Genomic DNA, 17,588 nt, shown 5'->3' with positions numbered 1-17,588 from the left:
TGTATTATCTTTTTTTAGTTTCTTCCCAAATATCCTTTGCTGCCATAATAGATTTCAGCTAAATACTACATATCATGTCTCTATAAATATGAGCAATGCAAACCAATTTATATGCAAGCACACAGTTTACTGCTAAGGCATTTGTTTTTTTTTATAGAAAAATAAGTTATGGACCTACCATAACGTTCCATGTTAGCTGTCCTTCATCTCGCCTTCCTTCTTGCTGGATGGGTTTGGAGCCAATCCTCGGCTTTGACTTGGCCACTTACTATAGCTTGAGAGCTCTTTACTGGCTCGAGGCTGCCCCTTATCCCAGAATGCCCAGTGCCAGCTACCCAGATCTCGTTTGAGATAGCTCACACTACACATAATTATTGAAGATAATCCATTAATAAACTTGGATATACAGTTAATTGTCATGGTTTGGTTTAGAAGCAACTAGTAACAAAACAAATTAGCTAGTGAAATCATTGAGAAACTCCTCTCAATCCTCGAGGAAGGGGGAAGGAGGGAGGGACACAACAACGAAGGCAAAATGAAGGACAACTAACATGGAACGTTATGGTAGGTACATAACTTCTTTTTGTTAAGTTGTCCAATCTCGCCTTCATTCTTGCTGGATGGGATAGCATCCCTAGCACCTCAATCATTGGTGGCTCATTGGAACACCCTCTTCAGAACCTTGGAACCAAAGGAAGCTCTGCCCCAGGAGACCACATCTACTTTGTAATGAGAAATGAATGTATGAGGATCTGCCCAAGTGGCTGCTGCACAAATGGAATCTATGGGCAATCTAGATTGAAATGCTACCGAGGTAGCTACTGACCTGGTTGAATGACCTTTTGGTTTTGTTGGAAGATCTTTTTGTCTCAAGTGGTAGGTATGGGCTATGTTGTCCGATAACCATTTTGACAATGTTACATTAGAAACTGGAAGGCCTTGTTTGTTGTTAGCAAATGAAAGGAAAAACTGATCTTATTTTCCTCATTTCTTTAGTTCTATGGAGATAGAAACGTAGTTGCTATATGCACATCCACAGTTGGTGTAATCGGTATTCTGCCTTGTTGGAATGGTTAGGGAAAAAGACAGGGAGTTCAATGGAGTGATTCAAATTGTGGTCTAAACAAACTTTAGGTAGAAAAGATGGGTTAGTTCTCAGAGAAACCCTGTCTTTGTGAAAAACTAGGTATGGAGGCTGAACACACAGTTCATGAAGTTCTGAAACAAGTAATAGCAACTAAGAAAAGAGTTTTCCAAGACAGAAATTTCAAGGAACATGATGCTGCTGGTTCAAAGGGTGGCAGTATCAAGGAGGCAAGAACCAAACTGAGATCCTAAGGTGGAAGTGGCTCTTTCACTGGGGGGGTCTAAGTAGAGATGTACCTCTCATGAAGGTCTTACAGAGTTTGAGAGATATTATGCTGGAGTTAGAAACTCCGACATGAAAATTTGAAATGGCAGCCAGTTGTACTCTGATGGTAGCAGCCGCTGCACCAGAATGAAACAGTTCTGCTCGGAAGTCCAATATTTCGTGTACAGGAGCTGCAAAAGGATCTAAATTCTTGGATTCTGCCCAGTAAGAGAATCTTTTCCATTTGCTAGCATAGACTTTCCTTGTATTTGTCTTATGGGAGGAAACAATAATACCATGCACAGCTGGGGAAATATTGAGGAGCCTGGCTAGGATTGGAAGTGGAGTAACCAAGCTGTGAGCTTAAGAGATTGGAGGGATTGGGGTAGCCCACCTGACTGATGAATCAAAAGGTCCGGTACTGGGTCCAGAATCCATGGCTGGGCTAGAAGGTGGGGGTGAAGGAATGGAAACCAAATCTGTCGAGGCCAACAGGGGGCAATGAGGATCATTTTGCAACCCAAAGATTTTGCTTTCTGAATGACATTTGGAATTATGGGGAAAGGGGGAAATGCATAAAGGAGTCCCTGAGGCCAATCATGGACTAGAGCGTCCCTGGGTGTCTGACCTGGAGGAGGAACAAGGGAGAAGTAGCTTTTGCATTTGTTGTTGAGGAGAGAGGCAAAGAGATCACAGCAAGGCTGGCCCCATTCACAGAAAATAAGATCCGCAAGATCAGCAATTTCCTGTTTCAGAGACCACTTGTGAGGCACGAGGATAGCCCTGCTGAGCCTGTCTGCTATTACGTTGCATGTCCCAGGGATATACGTTGCTATCAGAAAATGTTGGGAGGAAATCGCCCATTGCTACTGTCTGAGGGCCTCATGGCACAAGGGGTAAGACCTGGTCCTGCCCTGTTTGTTGATGTACCAAACCACTGACATATTGTCTGTTTGTATTGCAATAGTCCCGGCAGGGAGAGAGTCTTGAAGAGCTTCCAATGCTAGGAGCACCGCTCTCATCTCCAGGACTTTGATGTGCAAGTGGTACTCGTGAGGTTGCCAAGTGCCTTGGACTTCCTTCCCTAGATAATGCCCCCCCACCCTATCAGGGAAGTGTCCGTGGTCACTGTGGTGACCGGATGGGCTTCCATGAAAGGTCTGCCCTGAGAAACTACTGGGGAGACCATCCACCAGGAAAGGTGTCTTTTGCAAGATTCCATAATTAGCATCATGTGAGACATGGGTAATTCCTGGAAGGACCATTGTGTGAAAAGAAGCCACTGAAGGATTCTCATGTGAAAGCATGTTAAGAGGACTAGAAGAATGACTGCTGTCATGGACCCTAGAACTTGAAGAACATATTTGACTTCAATAATTTTGCTCCTCAGGAGGTGACACCTGTTTTTGAATAATGGAAACTCTTTTCTGAGGCAATTTTACAATCATTTTTCTTGTGTTTAGCTCTGCTCCTATGTATGTAATAGATGACAGGACAACAAGGCAGATTTTTTGAAATTTATTGTGATGCCTAGTTGAGCACAGGATGTGATGGTGTAATCTCATGCCTCTAAGTTGTTGCCTGGTGGAAGCAGTGAGGAGCCAATTGTCCAGATAAGGAAACATCTGGAATCCTTGATGTCTCAGGTGAGCCATGACTACTGCCATGCATTTGGTGAATACCCTGGGGGCTGTGGTGAGACCAAAGGGCAGAGCTCTGAATTGGTAATGACTGCCCCCTAGACAAAAGCGTAGAAATCCCCTGGACCATCTGTCCATTTTTATATGATAGTACACGTCCTGAAGATCTATGGTGTACATCCGATTGTCCTGACCCAGAAAGGGGAAAATGGATTGCAGTGCTACCATCCAGAACTTTTCTTTTTGTACAGATTTGTTTAACATGCTGAGATCCAGAATTGGTCTCCAGTCCCCTGTCTTTTTGGGCACTAAAAAGAATCTTGAGTAAGTTCCGGATCCTACTTGGTCTGCGGGGACCTAGATGGCTCTTATTTCTAGCAGTCTTGAAATGTCTGTGACTGTCTGATCCCTTAGATTGGGTGGAACATCTGAGATGGGTTTTTCTGAAACAAAAGGGGGTTGATAAAAGGGAATCTTGTAACCTCCGGATATAATGGCTAGTACCCATTTGTCTTTTGTAATATTTTGCCAGGCAGGTGGGTACAATGAAAGCCTTCTCCCGAATGCCTTCAAAGTTGAGCAGTCGGGCATCCCTTCAGAGATGCTGATAGGGTTTGGAAGAGAATGTATCACTGATTTTGCAGACCCCCTCTGCCATGAGGGCAGTGTCTGCCATTGTTATTATTTCCCCCTCTGCCCCTGGGGGAAATTCACCACGTGCATCAGGCAAGGGTCCCTGGAATTTTCAAAGCCACATCTTTCCACCCTTCTGACCTTTTGCGTATGGTCTGGTAGGAGTGGAAACATGGACTCCGACATCAGGGAGCGTCTTGCCTTCCTGCTGGCACCTGGGAAGCATGTCTTTCACCTGAGGCCCAAAGAGAGAAGAGCCATCAAAGGGGGTTATTGGTGAAGGACGCTCTGAAAGATTCCGCAAACTGACACAGCTGCAGCCAAGAATGTCTCCTAAGAGCTACTCTTGTTCCTGCAGCTTTACTCGCTCCATCAGCTGCGTATGAAATAAGCCTCATGGAGGAGTTGACTACTGAATTAAAAGTCGCAAGCTGGGTAGTTACCTTGGGTGAAACTCTCTCAGCTGTGGGATCTTGTAGGGTATATCTCCAAGCTCTTTTAGGAGATCCCTCTGAAGCATAGTAAAATGGGAAAGATAGTTCAGAGACCTAAGATAGGAGGTCACTGATGAAAACATTCACTTCCCATATCTGTCCATCGGACGAGCGTCTTTAGTCGGTGGATGGACAGATGAGGAGGTTTCAGCTAACTCTCTCTCTTTGTGGCTGCTGCTACCACCATGGCATCAACTGGGACACCTTTAGTTAAGAATTGTTTGTCTTGGGGAGCTGTGATGAATTTATTGGGTCACCTTGGGACAGGTTCCATGGACTCTGCAGCTGACCAAGCCTTTCGAGACACTACAGACATGAGTGGATCAAAAGGTGGAGACACCCAGGAGGTGGCAATTTGGGAACCAAATGCGTCCAGGTATACAGACTCATCCTTGGAGGGGGCTAAGGAAGTCCAGCTATGCCTCTGCCTGAGAATCTCAAGGATGTCCAAAAAGGAAACATCTTCAGAGGGGGACCTTGGGGACCCCTCCGATTCATCCAGGTCTGGAGGATGCATGGAGCTACATGAAAGGTTTTCCAAGTAGTAGTGCAATGAAAAATGATTCCAATGATCATACAGTGGCCATAACATATTACCAAAGACACGCACTCACACACACACACACACACACACACACACACACACACACACACACACACACACACACACACAGCAGTCGACTGGGCCTGATTTGAACATTGCACTTGTACAGGTATAGGATATGAATACCATGAAATGTCACAGCAGCATCACATATGTCTGACTGTAATCCTGTCATGTTGCACTTTATGGAGTATGACAACATCATTGCATGCTGAGAAGAACATGTCGGGAGGGGTGTAGGACATGGATGTGGAGTCGCATCCCTGTGTAAAATTGTCTCAAAAGTGAAAGGTGTATGTACGGACACATAAGTCGCCTGCTGTCAGATGAGAACCCCTATATCTGTAGGCAAAGTAGTTTGCCAACACAGTTAATGTTACTGCCAGCCGCAACACAAGTTTGTCTTGAATACTGATGGTGTACACATTATACAGGATGTCATCATCATCGTAAGCTACAATGAGATGTCTAGAGTAGGGCTTGACATAGCTGTGGACTCGCATATCATCCTAAAATTGTCATCAAAGTGAGTGTTGACTGCACACACACAGTTGACTTCAGTGTTGACTGCAAACACAGTTGACTGCAGTGAGAACAGAACCTCTACCTAACTATTTACAAAGCACAGTACTTAACACAAGCACCATGGAACACGTCTAGCTTTTACAGTGAACAACAAAACTTTATAGTTGATGACATCAGCAGTGTCTGATGAGAATAAGGTCATAATAGCAGTGTCCCACATGCTGGTGTAAAATGGCCTTTTAAATGTCAACCAACTGAACACAGACACACACACAGACACACACACACACACACACACACACACACACACACACACACACACACACACACACACACACACACACACACACACAGCAGTCGACTGGGCCTGATTTGAACATTGCACTGTACAGGTATAGGATATGAATACCATGAAATGTCACAGCAGCATCACATATGTCTGACTGTAACCCTGTCATGTTGCACTTTATGGAGTATGACGACATCATTGCATGCTGAGAAGAACATGTCGGGAGGGGTGTAGGACATGGATGTGGAGTCACATCCCTGTGAAAAATTGTCTCAAAAGTGAAAGGTGTATGTACGGACACATAAGTCGCCTGCTGTCAGATGAGAACCCCTATATCTGTAGGTAAAGTAGTTTGCCAACACAGTTAATGTTACTGCCAGCCACAACACAAGTTTGTCTTGAATACTGATGGTGTACACATTATACAGGATGTCATCATCATTGTAAGCTACAATGAGATGTCTGGAGTAGGGCTTGACATAGCTGTGGACTTGCATATCATCCTAAAATTGTCATCAAAGTGAGGGTTGACTGCACACACACAGTTGACTTCAGTGTTGACTGCAAACACAGTTGACTGCAGTGAGAACAGAACCTCTACCTAACTATTTGCAAAGCACAGTACTTAACACAAGCACCATGGAACAAGTCTAGCTTTTACAGTGAACAACAAAACTTTATAGTTGATGACATCAGCAGTGTCTGATGAGAATAAGATCATAATAGCAGTGTCCCACATGCTGGTGTAAAATGGTCTTTTAAATGTCAACCAACTGAACACAGACACACACACAGACACACACACACACACACACACACACACACACACACACACACACACACACACACAAGTTGATGGCAGTGAGAAGAGAACTCTTACCCAAGTACACTGACTAGAGAACTCAGTATTTAATGCACGCACCACAGCACAAGTTTGGCTTTTATAGTGTCCGACAACACTTTAATAGCTGATGACATCAGCAGTGTCTATTCAGAAGAAAATGGTAATTGCAGTGTCAGACATGCTTTTGCAAAATGCTCTCTTGGATGTCAACCAAGTGAACACGTACACACCAATTGATTGGAGTGAGGATAGATACTCTACTTACCCATTTACAAAGCACAGTACTTAACACAAGTGCCATGGAACAACTCTGGCTTTTATAGTGTTTGACAACACTTTAAAGCTGATGACATCAGCAGGGTCTGGTGAGAAGAAAACGGTAATAGCAGTGTTGGACATGCTGGTGTAAAATGATCTGTCAAATGTCAACCAAGTGCACGCGTGTACACACACACACACACAGACACACACACACACACACAAATAGCAATTGACTGCAGTGCGGATAGAACCTTTACCTACCTATTTACAAAGCACAGTACTTAAAGCAAACACCATGGAACAAATCTGGATTTTATAGTGACTGACAACACTTTATAGCTGATGACATCAGCAGTGTCTGGCGAGAAGAAGATGGTAATACCAGTGCCACACATGCAGGTGGAAAATGCTCTCTCGAATGTCAGCCAAGTAAACAAAATGCGTGTGCGCACACACACACACACACCAATTGACTGCAGTGAGAATAGAACCCTTATCTACTTATTTAGAGAGCACAGTACTTAACACAAGTTCCACAGCACAAGTCTGATTTTTACAATGTTGCAGGACAATTCATAGTGGCTGACATCAGGACTGGATGTTTGACAGAAGTTGTTGGGACGTCTTTATGAAATGGATGTGTAGGCATGGGCAACTGTAAAAATATTGTATTCCATAGGATTGTACTGGATATCTGCAGGATACACAATTATGGTCTTCTAACTAGACAGACAGACACATGCACACACACCAGTTGAGTGCAGTAAGATTAGAACCCCTACCTAACTAGGTATACCATTAGGTGAACTCAGTACTTAATGCAAGTGCCATGAAACATTTCTGACTTTTACAATGCCACAGGGCAATTTATAGTGGATGACATCATCACTGGATGTTTGAAAGAAGATGTTGGGAGGCCTGAATTAAATGGATGTGTAGGCATGTACAACTGTCAAAATATTGGTACTCCATGAAATTGTAGTGATGACTGCAGGATACACACTTATGCTCATCTGACTACACACACACACACACACACACACACACACACACACACACACACACACACACACACACACACACACACCAGTTGACTGCAGTGAGATTAGAATCCGTACCTAAATAAGTACACAGGCTACAGAACTCAGTACTTAATGAAAGTGCCACAGTACAAGTCTAACTTTTACAAGGCTGCAGGACAATTTATAGTGGATGATATCATCACTGAATGCTTGAGAGAAGATGTTGGGAGGCCTGAAATAAATGGTTGTGTAGGCATGTACAACTGTCAAAATATTGGTACTCCACTGGAGTGTAGGATACAGTTACGCTCTTCTGACCAGACAGACAGGCGCATGCACACACACCAGTTGACTGCAGTGAGATTAGAAACCCTACCTAATTATAAACACTAAAGAACTCTCTATTTAATGAAAGCGCCACAGCACAAGTCTGGCTTTTACAAGGTTGCAGGACAATTTATAGTGGATGGCATCATCACTGGATGTTTGAGAGAAGATGTTGGGAGGCTTGAATGAAATGGATAGCTACTCATGTACAACTGTCATGATATTAAAGATCTTCATGTTACCAGATTGATGATGGTGCAAAATGTAGCACTTGCTGTGTTTCCAATGTGCAGGTATACCATCATATAGATAGCTTTGCAAACTATATGCAAACAGCTGTCCACATTACTACAAGTACTGGAAAATCTGAATGTGTATTGTCAGTATAAAGATGTCCACGATATATAATAAAGCATTTTTATTTACATCTGTAGTGTAGTTGATATACTTGGAACAAGTACTGAGAAACCAGGTTTCAAGTGGATGGGTGCAGGTAACACATGGCTGCAGTGTAAATGTGTTCTTTCCTTAAAAGGTGCCTTTCCTTTGTGTTTTGACATTTACTTTCATGGACTGAAAACTAAATGGACAGTAAACATAAGTAATACATGCAATTGTTCACTTTCCATAGTGCAATGTTGAGCAACGGGTTTGTGCGATTGATGACAAAAAGTGTTTGTGTATGCGTGATACACAGTTCTATTGGTTTGCTTACCCCCTTACACACACATTAAGAGGAGAAGTGTGGCAGTCAGCAGTGTGTATAGTACGGGTCTATATCAGAATATCGAAGTTTCAAAACTTCGAATCTGATATGGTCGACACCATATGATCCAAATCTTGAAACTTCAAATCTTTTAATGGAGATCTCCGTACAACGCGGAAAAGGAAGATTTCCCTTTTCTGCACTGTAGTGTGATCTTGGAGTTGGTATATTTTAGTAGCAGGAGGTGTGGGGGTGCAGCTTAGAGCATTTAAATGGTTTGTTTTTGTCGGTTGTTGTGTTTTATTACATTTTGATGTTTCAAGGCTTCGATTACATGGTGTCGACCATATCATAGATTCATAGATTAGGTTCATAGAATAGTACTAAGCTAACTACCCTTGCGAGCCATTTTAAACCTAGCCAGTTATCCCTCATGAGACTCAAACTCTGCACCTTGTGCTTCTAAGGCAAACACCTTAACCATTAGGCCACCCTCCCAACAACAGATTCGAAGTTTTGAAAATTCGATAATGTAATACAGACCCGTATAGTACTGAGTGTAAGGAACACACCTGCTGCCTAGCTGACTCTGCGGCAGCAGGTGTAAATGCACTGGCAGATGATATAAGGTTGGGATCCAGGTATATCTCATAGTTTTAGATATTTATTTATACTGCAATGTAATAATTCCTTATTCTATATTCACTGTGTGTTAAATTAGTGCAGCATGTTTAAGAGGGATTGGGTGGAGGTAACCACACCAATACAGAGCCATTCATTGTTGCTCGGCATTGGTACACGATGCCAAACTCCGCTCAAACACATTGGCCAAAATGTGAAGGGCTCTATTGCTTTTTTTTTTTTTTGCATATTTGTGTTGCATAGGATTATATTTTTTAACCAGATTAAAGGTGTTAAAATTGGGGTAGATAGGAAAGTGGTGAAATGGAGGAAACAGGGGAAGAACAAAGTGAAATCAATATTGGAAAGTGTAGGAGGGAGGTAGAAAAGAGCCACATCTATCTACTTCAACAGTATTAAATGAAAATATGTACATAATATTAGCTGAATTTGGACTGTTACCTCAATAAAGAGGGATGAAAACAACACAATCATGTTGTATAGCCAGCTGGACCGAACCAAGTGTGTCAAGAAGACACGTACGAAGTGGACGACTATGTATGGGACGATTTTTTTTGTGGGACAGGTGCTTTTTACTTCAGTAAGACATGAATGTTGGATAAGGGATGTAGGTATTTCTGGGCCAGGAAAGTAGGGTAGTTGAAGAAGCAGATGCAAACAGGACAAACAAGACAAGACACAGGGATGGTGAGGAACATGACAGACTGGGGCACACCATGAATGGGGTTAGGGAGGGGGCAACAGATGCCTATGCCTGTCAAACATGGAGACAGCGATAATCTAGTCCTCACGGTCCCCTTACTCTGCTGGCTGAGTACTTGATGTTTTCTCCTATGGACCATACGTGAGAGCAGCCTCTCAATTTGGCATAGGCGTACACCAATGGTGCTGTGCACAACCCTATGCACCAACCTTGGCATCTCCTGGTGGGTGATAAAATCCCCACCTCTGTCACTACTCCTGGAGAGTACCACAGCACCCGCTACCAGGGTAGTGCTATTTGAGTAGGAGGGCACAGGTAGTGCAAGGGCAGCAGATGCGGTACTGCTACATTGAGTCTCAGATGTGATGGGTGTCAGTGCAGGAGGTGGTGGAGTGGGGGCAGGCTGAGCATGGAGGCTGGCCTACCTCCCTGTGCTGTAAAGCATTTTGTGATTGTCGCAGATGGATGACATGGAAACATTTTGTCAAAACATAGGAAAAAAAAAAAGAGAGATAAGGTTTGGGGTAAGAGAATAAAAAGATGTAATTAGTAACATATGTTACATACAATACATTATATTTTATCTCTAATTTTAAATTTAAGCATGTTTCTTAAAAACTACAAACTATAAGTAACAATTGTTCAAAGTAATCCTTGCATATTGCACATACACTTAGTCCAAGTATACAGCTACAGCAGGGCATTTATGCCACTTGTGTTGAAATTAAATTAGGTAAACCATTTTTAAAGGATTTTACTATACATTTGTTACTTAAGGTATATGAACCCACAACGTTTGAATACAGTATTAGACTTGACTCCTACAGCTGGCTTTTGCTACAGACTGAAACATGCATGTTTGCTTTTACAGTTAGGATATGCATGCTTACTTTGCTACAACTGTATAGAAGAGCAATACTTTAGCTAAAATAATAGTTTTGTTGTGCTGCATACATACCCCTTGCTTCCCTCAGTCTCTCTAGATGCTCAGCATGGGCATCTCTATTCACCATAACCTCTTGGCTGGCTGTGGAATAAAGAAAAGAGGACAACAGAAGAGCATTATGCATACCAATCTTGCCTATATGCAAGCTTTCTATCTACTATAAATTCTCTTTATCAGCATACTTGCACAACTGTGGGATGTCAACAGTCATGAACTCATCCAGCCACTGGTTGAGTGTGTCCTTCTTGCACATTTTCAGGTCATTAAAATTATGCTTACACTGTTCTTCAGTGTGTGGAATGCCAGTTGCACTGGAAACAGCCTTGGCCAGACTATTGCATGCCTCAGACCTGTACAGGGAAAGAGTATAGTTCCCTCCTGCAAGACCCTTCAGCTGTGGTGTTTTACAGTAGTCCAGTGAAGATTCCAGACTCTTCAACACCCCAACTCTGTGCCCAAAATTGGGCACCTTCCCTCCTACCACCAGATATGTCCGACCATGTAAAACAGCAACAGTCGAGAAAGAATTTCCTGTCAATGCATGTTATCATGTTTACTGGTAGTGTGCAAACCCGAACAATGATGCTGACTGGGTTTGCACAATATTAAGTAGACAGCAACAGTGCCAAACACACAGAAAAGCAGTTTTTGAAAAATGGAAAGTTAATCTGACACTTGGCATTAGTTTGAGGGTTGTTTGCTGCTGTAACTATTAGGTTATTTAAATTTGCAGACATGCACTGGGGCCATAAATTTTATGACCTGACATTTTTTGTGTGACTTTACACACTGATTAAATTAATTTTTACAATGTGGGATTTAAACCTATGTATAAGAGACAAAACATTTCTTCCACAGCAGTGATTTTTCATCCTTGCCACAGAAGTGCTTCTCAGATATACTCATGAATGATATACAAATAGACATGACAGTCTGAAGGGTTATCCATGTATGTGTGTGACCTGACAAGATCCTGGTTAATACAATCATGTGTGTATGGGCATTAATGAAGTCTGAAGGCCATCCAAGGCCAGAGAACATTACTATAATTACAGAAAGATAAGTCAATATACCCTCAGTCACACAAATAATTCATATGAGCTCCACTGCTATACATACTTATTGTCATTTATAATTATGTTTAAATTTATGTGTCTATTAAAATTGAGTGTACAACCCTTAATAAAAATTGGAAGTGTGTAATAATTTTTTTCATGTTAATTTTAATATAAAGTAAAATGTCACAACAGTAAAACTATTTGGAATTTGCTGTATTAGAACCCAGGATCATCTGTATTGCACCCCTACACTTACACCTGCTGCCACGGGGATAATTTAAAAACAGTTGGATATTTTTATATTCATTATTAAGTATGTCACAATGCCATTTAGTGTGTTTGCATGGTGGCAAACCATAGAGGATACAATGCATCTGTTTTGAAACTGTTTACTTGTCTGCAGGTGTTTTGGTCCTGCAGGTGCTGGGGAAGGTTTCTCAATGTCGCGCAATGCCATTTAGCTAGATGGAAAGCAAAAGATGCAACAATATATCTTTTTTGAAATTGAGAATGCCTGCATCCTGTCTGCAGGTGTTCTGTGTGCTTTGTGTGTGGGCCATTAATCCAGGTTTCAGCGACATGCAAATGCGACAAACAAAGCTCAGCTTGTTTTATACTTGTGAGAAGTGTTTATTGTTTCATCCTTAAAAGACAAATGTGGGATCTGAACCATTATCTACAGATAGCATAGACTGTGTGGATCATTTTGTTTAGCAGATGTGCTACACACACACACACACACACACACACACACACACACACACACACAGACATGATTTACAGGTGCAGTTTATGTATTGTTTATCATAGAAGTGCATTGCATGACATTTACTGTATTTATCCATTTCCCCATGTTTGAGCTAAGCTGCTCGCTAAAAAAAAAAACAAATAAACATTATAAAATAAATGTTAGTACAAATTAAAGATTGTCAAGTCTGAATTTGAACTGTCATATCAATGAACCTACAAAAACACAATTAAGGGTGTCTTATCACTCTCTTTGCCACTGAAACAGCTTTGCAGCAGGAATGCAATCATTGTGCAAACAAGCAAGTCCCATTTCATCCACAGTATTAACAAGACATGTAACACTTGTACACCGAGTTGTTTGTACATGTGTTAATTACATATTTAGTGCAATGACTGACCACACAATATTTATGAAGTGTTTGCAGCAATGCAGCTGTCTTATATTTGTATTGTGTTCATTCTCTTATTTGAGCAGTGATCTCAGATATGCAGTTTATACGGCATTTTGCATCATTGTTCTTAAAATGTATGAGAATATTAAATAACAATATACAGTTTTCAACAAAGGCAGGGGAACTTGGATATTAATGAACAGAAATTGAGAAATGTGTGCTGCTCATTTCCATTTTAAATCTTGATACAATTACTTCTACACTTGTAAGTGTATCCTGGCTGACACATGTACTGCAGGTAAGGGAGTCTGAACTGTGTGTATTCCTTCTCCCTCCCCACTAACCATTCACAGTTGCAATCCATAACAAACACTGAGGCAGTGTCTATACTATGTTTACATCTGCTACACAAAGCCAAAAGTTTGGGATTCAGCAATTCTAATGAGTTCACACTTCATTTGCATCTTCACTGTGCTCGCAGGCATGACACTACACCATAACAAGGTAACTGTGTAGCAAAGGAATTTGAAGGTAAAAAGGACTTGTGTATTCTGATGTTGCTAAAGTATGCTTGTACTTTTCAGGTACATGCTAGATTTGCTCACGTTATGAAGAGAACTGTTAGTTATATGCATTAGGAGATTAAAGTGTTATCTGTATGCACTTCTTATACGTCAATCCTGGCACAGGCATTTTTGCTATGCACTGACTTTCACAGATACACAGCCTTACTGTCATTACAAGTGTTACTGTCAAAACGGGTTGCCTTACAATGGCTTTCCTATCTTACTCCATGGTAATGCAAAGTACTATATAGTCAATGGCACAGGAGTGTAATTCTTCTAAGATGGTCCACAGACACCAGCAAGGGAGTGCTGGACACAGTGAGAGGCGCCTAACAATCATACATAATTTACTTGACTTGTACATGTGCAGCCATTTTGTGAAAACTATGTGAGAAGCATTCATAACAGGTGAATTGTGCGTTATTCCTTGGATTCTACAAACTATTATTTTCCTGCTGTTTTGGCGGTGGGGAAGCCAAGTACTATTTGTGTGTTTCCACATCACCAGTTGGGTTTCTAGAGTTTTGCTCTTGCAATTATGTAGCCATCCTGGTATTTCCATGCGTGTATGGGGAAAATTGTATGTAATCAGTGGCATGTTGTTGCAAAGCATTCAGGAATTGATTTCAGATTCTTAATGCTGATTACTGTGATAACCCCAGCATATGCCCTGTTGGCCTCTGAAAGGTTCCTGTAACTAAAACTCTAAGTCCCACACATACCTTTGTCTCCACAGGTATTGGTTTCCCCTTGGTTTGTCCTTGCTCTCAGTTGTGGATGACAGAGGCTGCACAGTTCCTGCAGTATATCTCCATCTACCCCATAGCACTCTACAATTTCCACATCTTGCAGACCATGGTAAGGTGACTAGGGTCTAAAAACCCTTTTCCTTCTTGATTGGGGTCCATTTGCAGCAGCACTATAGACTTGTGCCTGTTGCACATACATATGCATAACAGCAACTGCAGCCCCTAACAGTGTTTCCATGTACAGTACCTTACATGGCTGTATTCAAACAGATTTTGTAATTTGCAAGGAAAACCTACACTGAGTCTACATGATTGCTTTATACCATCTTGAATAGGTTCATTAGTATACAATCCAGCTGTTTATGCGGTAATTAGCACGCCACAATCTTTACTGTGTTTGAGCTACACACCATGTAGCACTGCTTACTGAATACAAAACAGTGTGCTACCATGTGTGCATTGTTCACGCTTTTAGCGGACCATGTAGGCTTTATTGAATCGGCACCACCATCTATTCAACATTAATCATGCTCTGATTTGGCATGTACCTGACCATATATACAGCCCAACCTAAGAAACTACAATGACTCCTCAACAAGAAAATCTTAGTCATAATCATGTAGAACAAATGTCTAAAATCAGGAACATGTTTAAATACTACCAATTCATTCAGAAAATTAATAGAACAAAAGGTCTTGCACCAACATGCATTTTCTGAAGAATAAGACGCATGAAAAGCTAATGTCTAGAATTACTGACTAACTATAACCTTCAGTGATTTACCAGAAAATCAAACATTTTACAAGGGACAGGGCAAAAGTATGAAGGAAAATCAGGGACAGTTGGGAGATATGGTCTACAGTACTTCATTAATATTGTGCAAGGAAAAAATGCTCAACATCAGTATGTGCTGTTTTGTGCGCTTATGAATACCACAAGCACACAATACCACAATTGTTCTGACACAACATTCCTTCTTTGAATAGCAATATCACCTTCTCATCAGCAACAATTATAGCCATAATCACAGTAGTAAGATTTTTTATTCATGCATTTACTTTAAAGATTTCACTTCTTGTTTAATTTACAAAGCATCTTATGGTTAAAAAGTAGCAGAAGTTTTCAAACTGTTCTGCTGAAATCTTATTTTTTTTTAAAACCCTTCAATTGGGACTAGATAACCAAATAAAACTTCTAATTGCATTGTGTTATCACTTAATATGTGTTTCTTTCTCAATGTGATCTCCTCTTTGCCTGCTGACCATTATCAGCTATCCAGTGGCTCTTTCAGGTAATTTGTTTTCAGATGGTTGTGGGAGGACATTATCTATGCTCCCATTTCCTGTACAATACATCCTCCTCACTAGTGTAGCCTGAGCAAGCAAATGTCTCACAATGCAAGCCTGAGGCTCTGTTGGTTTGCATACTTTTGTGCATGCCCAGTTAACACTACAGCAAGTATGCCTTAGTTGGAGGGCATTTGTTCCCAATTCTTAACACTGCACTTGCTAGGACACCTGATCTCCACTGACTTACAGCATACTAAGATGCCACTCCTGCCTTCCAGGACTGGTGAGCTAGCATTAGCTGCTCACTCCTCTCCTCCCCCTCTAGGTCACTAATCAATACTGGGACATATGAGTCACAGTCAAGGCTTTATCCCTTTGTCCTAGCAAGCCAGCAACTTAATCCATGCTTTGACAACTTCAGAATTACTTATAATGGAGCTGGTGGTAAAGAGGATTCTACTGAGCATGGGATATTGGGAAGAAGTCACAATCACATCTACTTGATACTTGAATATCTTGTATTTTAGATGTATAATACTTCCTCCAACCGTAATTACATATGCTACAGCAAGTTTGAAACAGGCAGAGGAACTATTTTACCTCAAAAATATATAAAAAATATGTTGTAATAACAACAACAAAACAAAACAATTTAACAGCTAGTTCACCAAGTTCAATAATGCCCTCCAGGATGGGCATGATCAGGAAATTATGTATCTTTAAGGGGAGGTGAGGCCCTCTGCCTGCAAAGTTAGGCCTCAGATCACCCCTGGCCAGGCTGCTATTTCCCTAATAATGCCCACTCAGTTGGGAATTATCACTTGCATATCTGCTTCTTTGCAGTTGGATGCAGCTTGTCACTTTGCAACCAGGTGGTATCACAAAATAGTTTGGTATTTGCTGAATGAATACAACATTTAATCTGTTCAAGTAGATGTGGTTGCCACACTAGGGAAACTGCTAGATTACCATGTGGTTTACACTGGAAATGTTGCTACAATGTCATCTATTTTCCCTGTTAATCTTCTTAAATATGTACGAAAACATAGAGTTATCCATAACACCTTACAAAAATAAACTATGTTGACTCTTATGCCTTACCTCATCCTCTGTGTCTCCACCCTGCATGTTTCCAATGATACGAAGACCACTTCTACCTGTAGAAGAGAAAAATAAATGTAATGTTTTCAGTAATTAAACAAGTGTCTGAGATTTGATGCTCTCCCTCTCTGGCACAAGTAATTTCTTCAGAAAGAGTTCTCTGTATGTGAGGTTATGCTCAGCCTATTCTCTCTCTCTCTCTCTGGTTAACACAAGATTTATCTATTATTTTGTTAACTGGGTTGATAGGCTGGCACACGACCATTTTCAACCATTACTTGGGCCAAGTGGCATGACAGCATATTCATAACTAAATAATAATTATAATGATAATAAAAAAACAAGCAAATAGCAATCATTCAGTATCATAACAAATACTCAGGAAAGAGGTAAAACAGGGTCAAACAATTCAGGCAGTGCAATCATCACGGTTGTTAAAACACATCCACATCAGCTTATCTAACGTTGTTTAATTATTGAAGTAAGAGAAAAAAAACAAGTAAAGAAGGAGAGAGAAGAAGGATTGGTATAGAAGTGTTACTGATTTTTAACTGCAGCTTTTTTATGAACCTGTAATTTAAAACAGGCGAGTCAAACAATGACACATTATTTAGATTTCATCTACTTCCAAAACCTAAATGCAAATCAGGATTTAAGACTGCATTACATATTTACAGTAACACATACAAATAATAC

The 17,588-nt window shown here is 41.0% G+C and overlaps 1 protein-coding gene across 1 annotated transcript in view; it reads right to left on the bottom strand.

Annotated features, from left to right (window-relative positions):
* Window positions 1-17,588, bottom strand: part of CLUAP1 (clusterin associated protein 1) — a 960,319-nt gene that overhangs the window by 196,725 nt on the left and 746,006 nt on the right. Inside the window, exon 13 of the mRNA XM_044089326.1 lies at window positions 16,893-16,948. Coding sequence (XP_043945261.1) covers window positions 16,893-16,948 — 56 coding nt within the window. The remainder of the gene's footprint in view (window positions 1-16,892; window positions 16,949-17,588) is intronic.

This window comes from Protopterus annectens, chromosome 12.part0, assembly GCF_019279795.1.
Source record: "Protopterus annectens isolate FY-2018-M chromosome 12.part0, PAN1.0, whole genome shotgun sequence".
Taxonomy (NCBI): Eukaryota; Metazoa; Chordata; order Ceratodontiformes; family Protopteridae; genus Protopterus; species Protopterus annectens.
The sequence above is the reverse complement of the archived record's forward strand: the minus strand, read 5'-3'. Positions and strand labels throughout refer to the sequence as shown.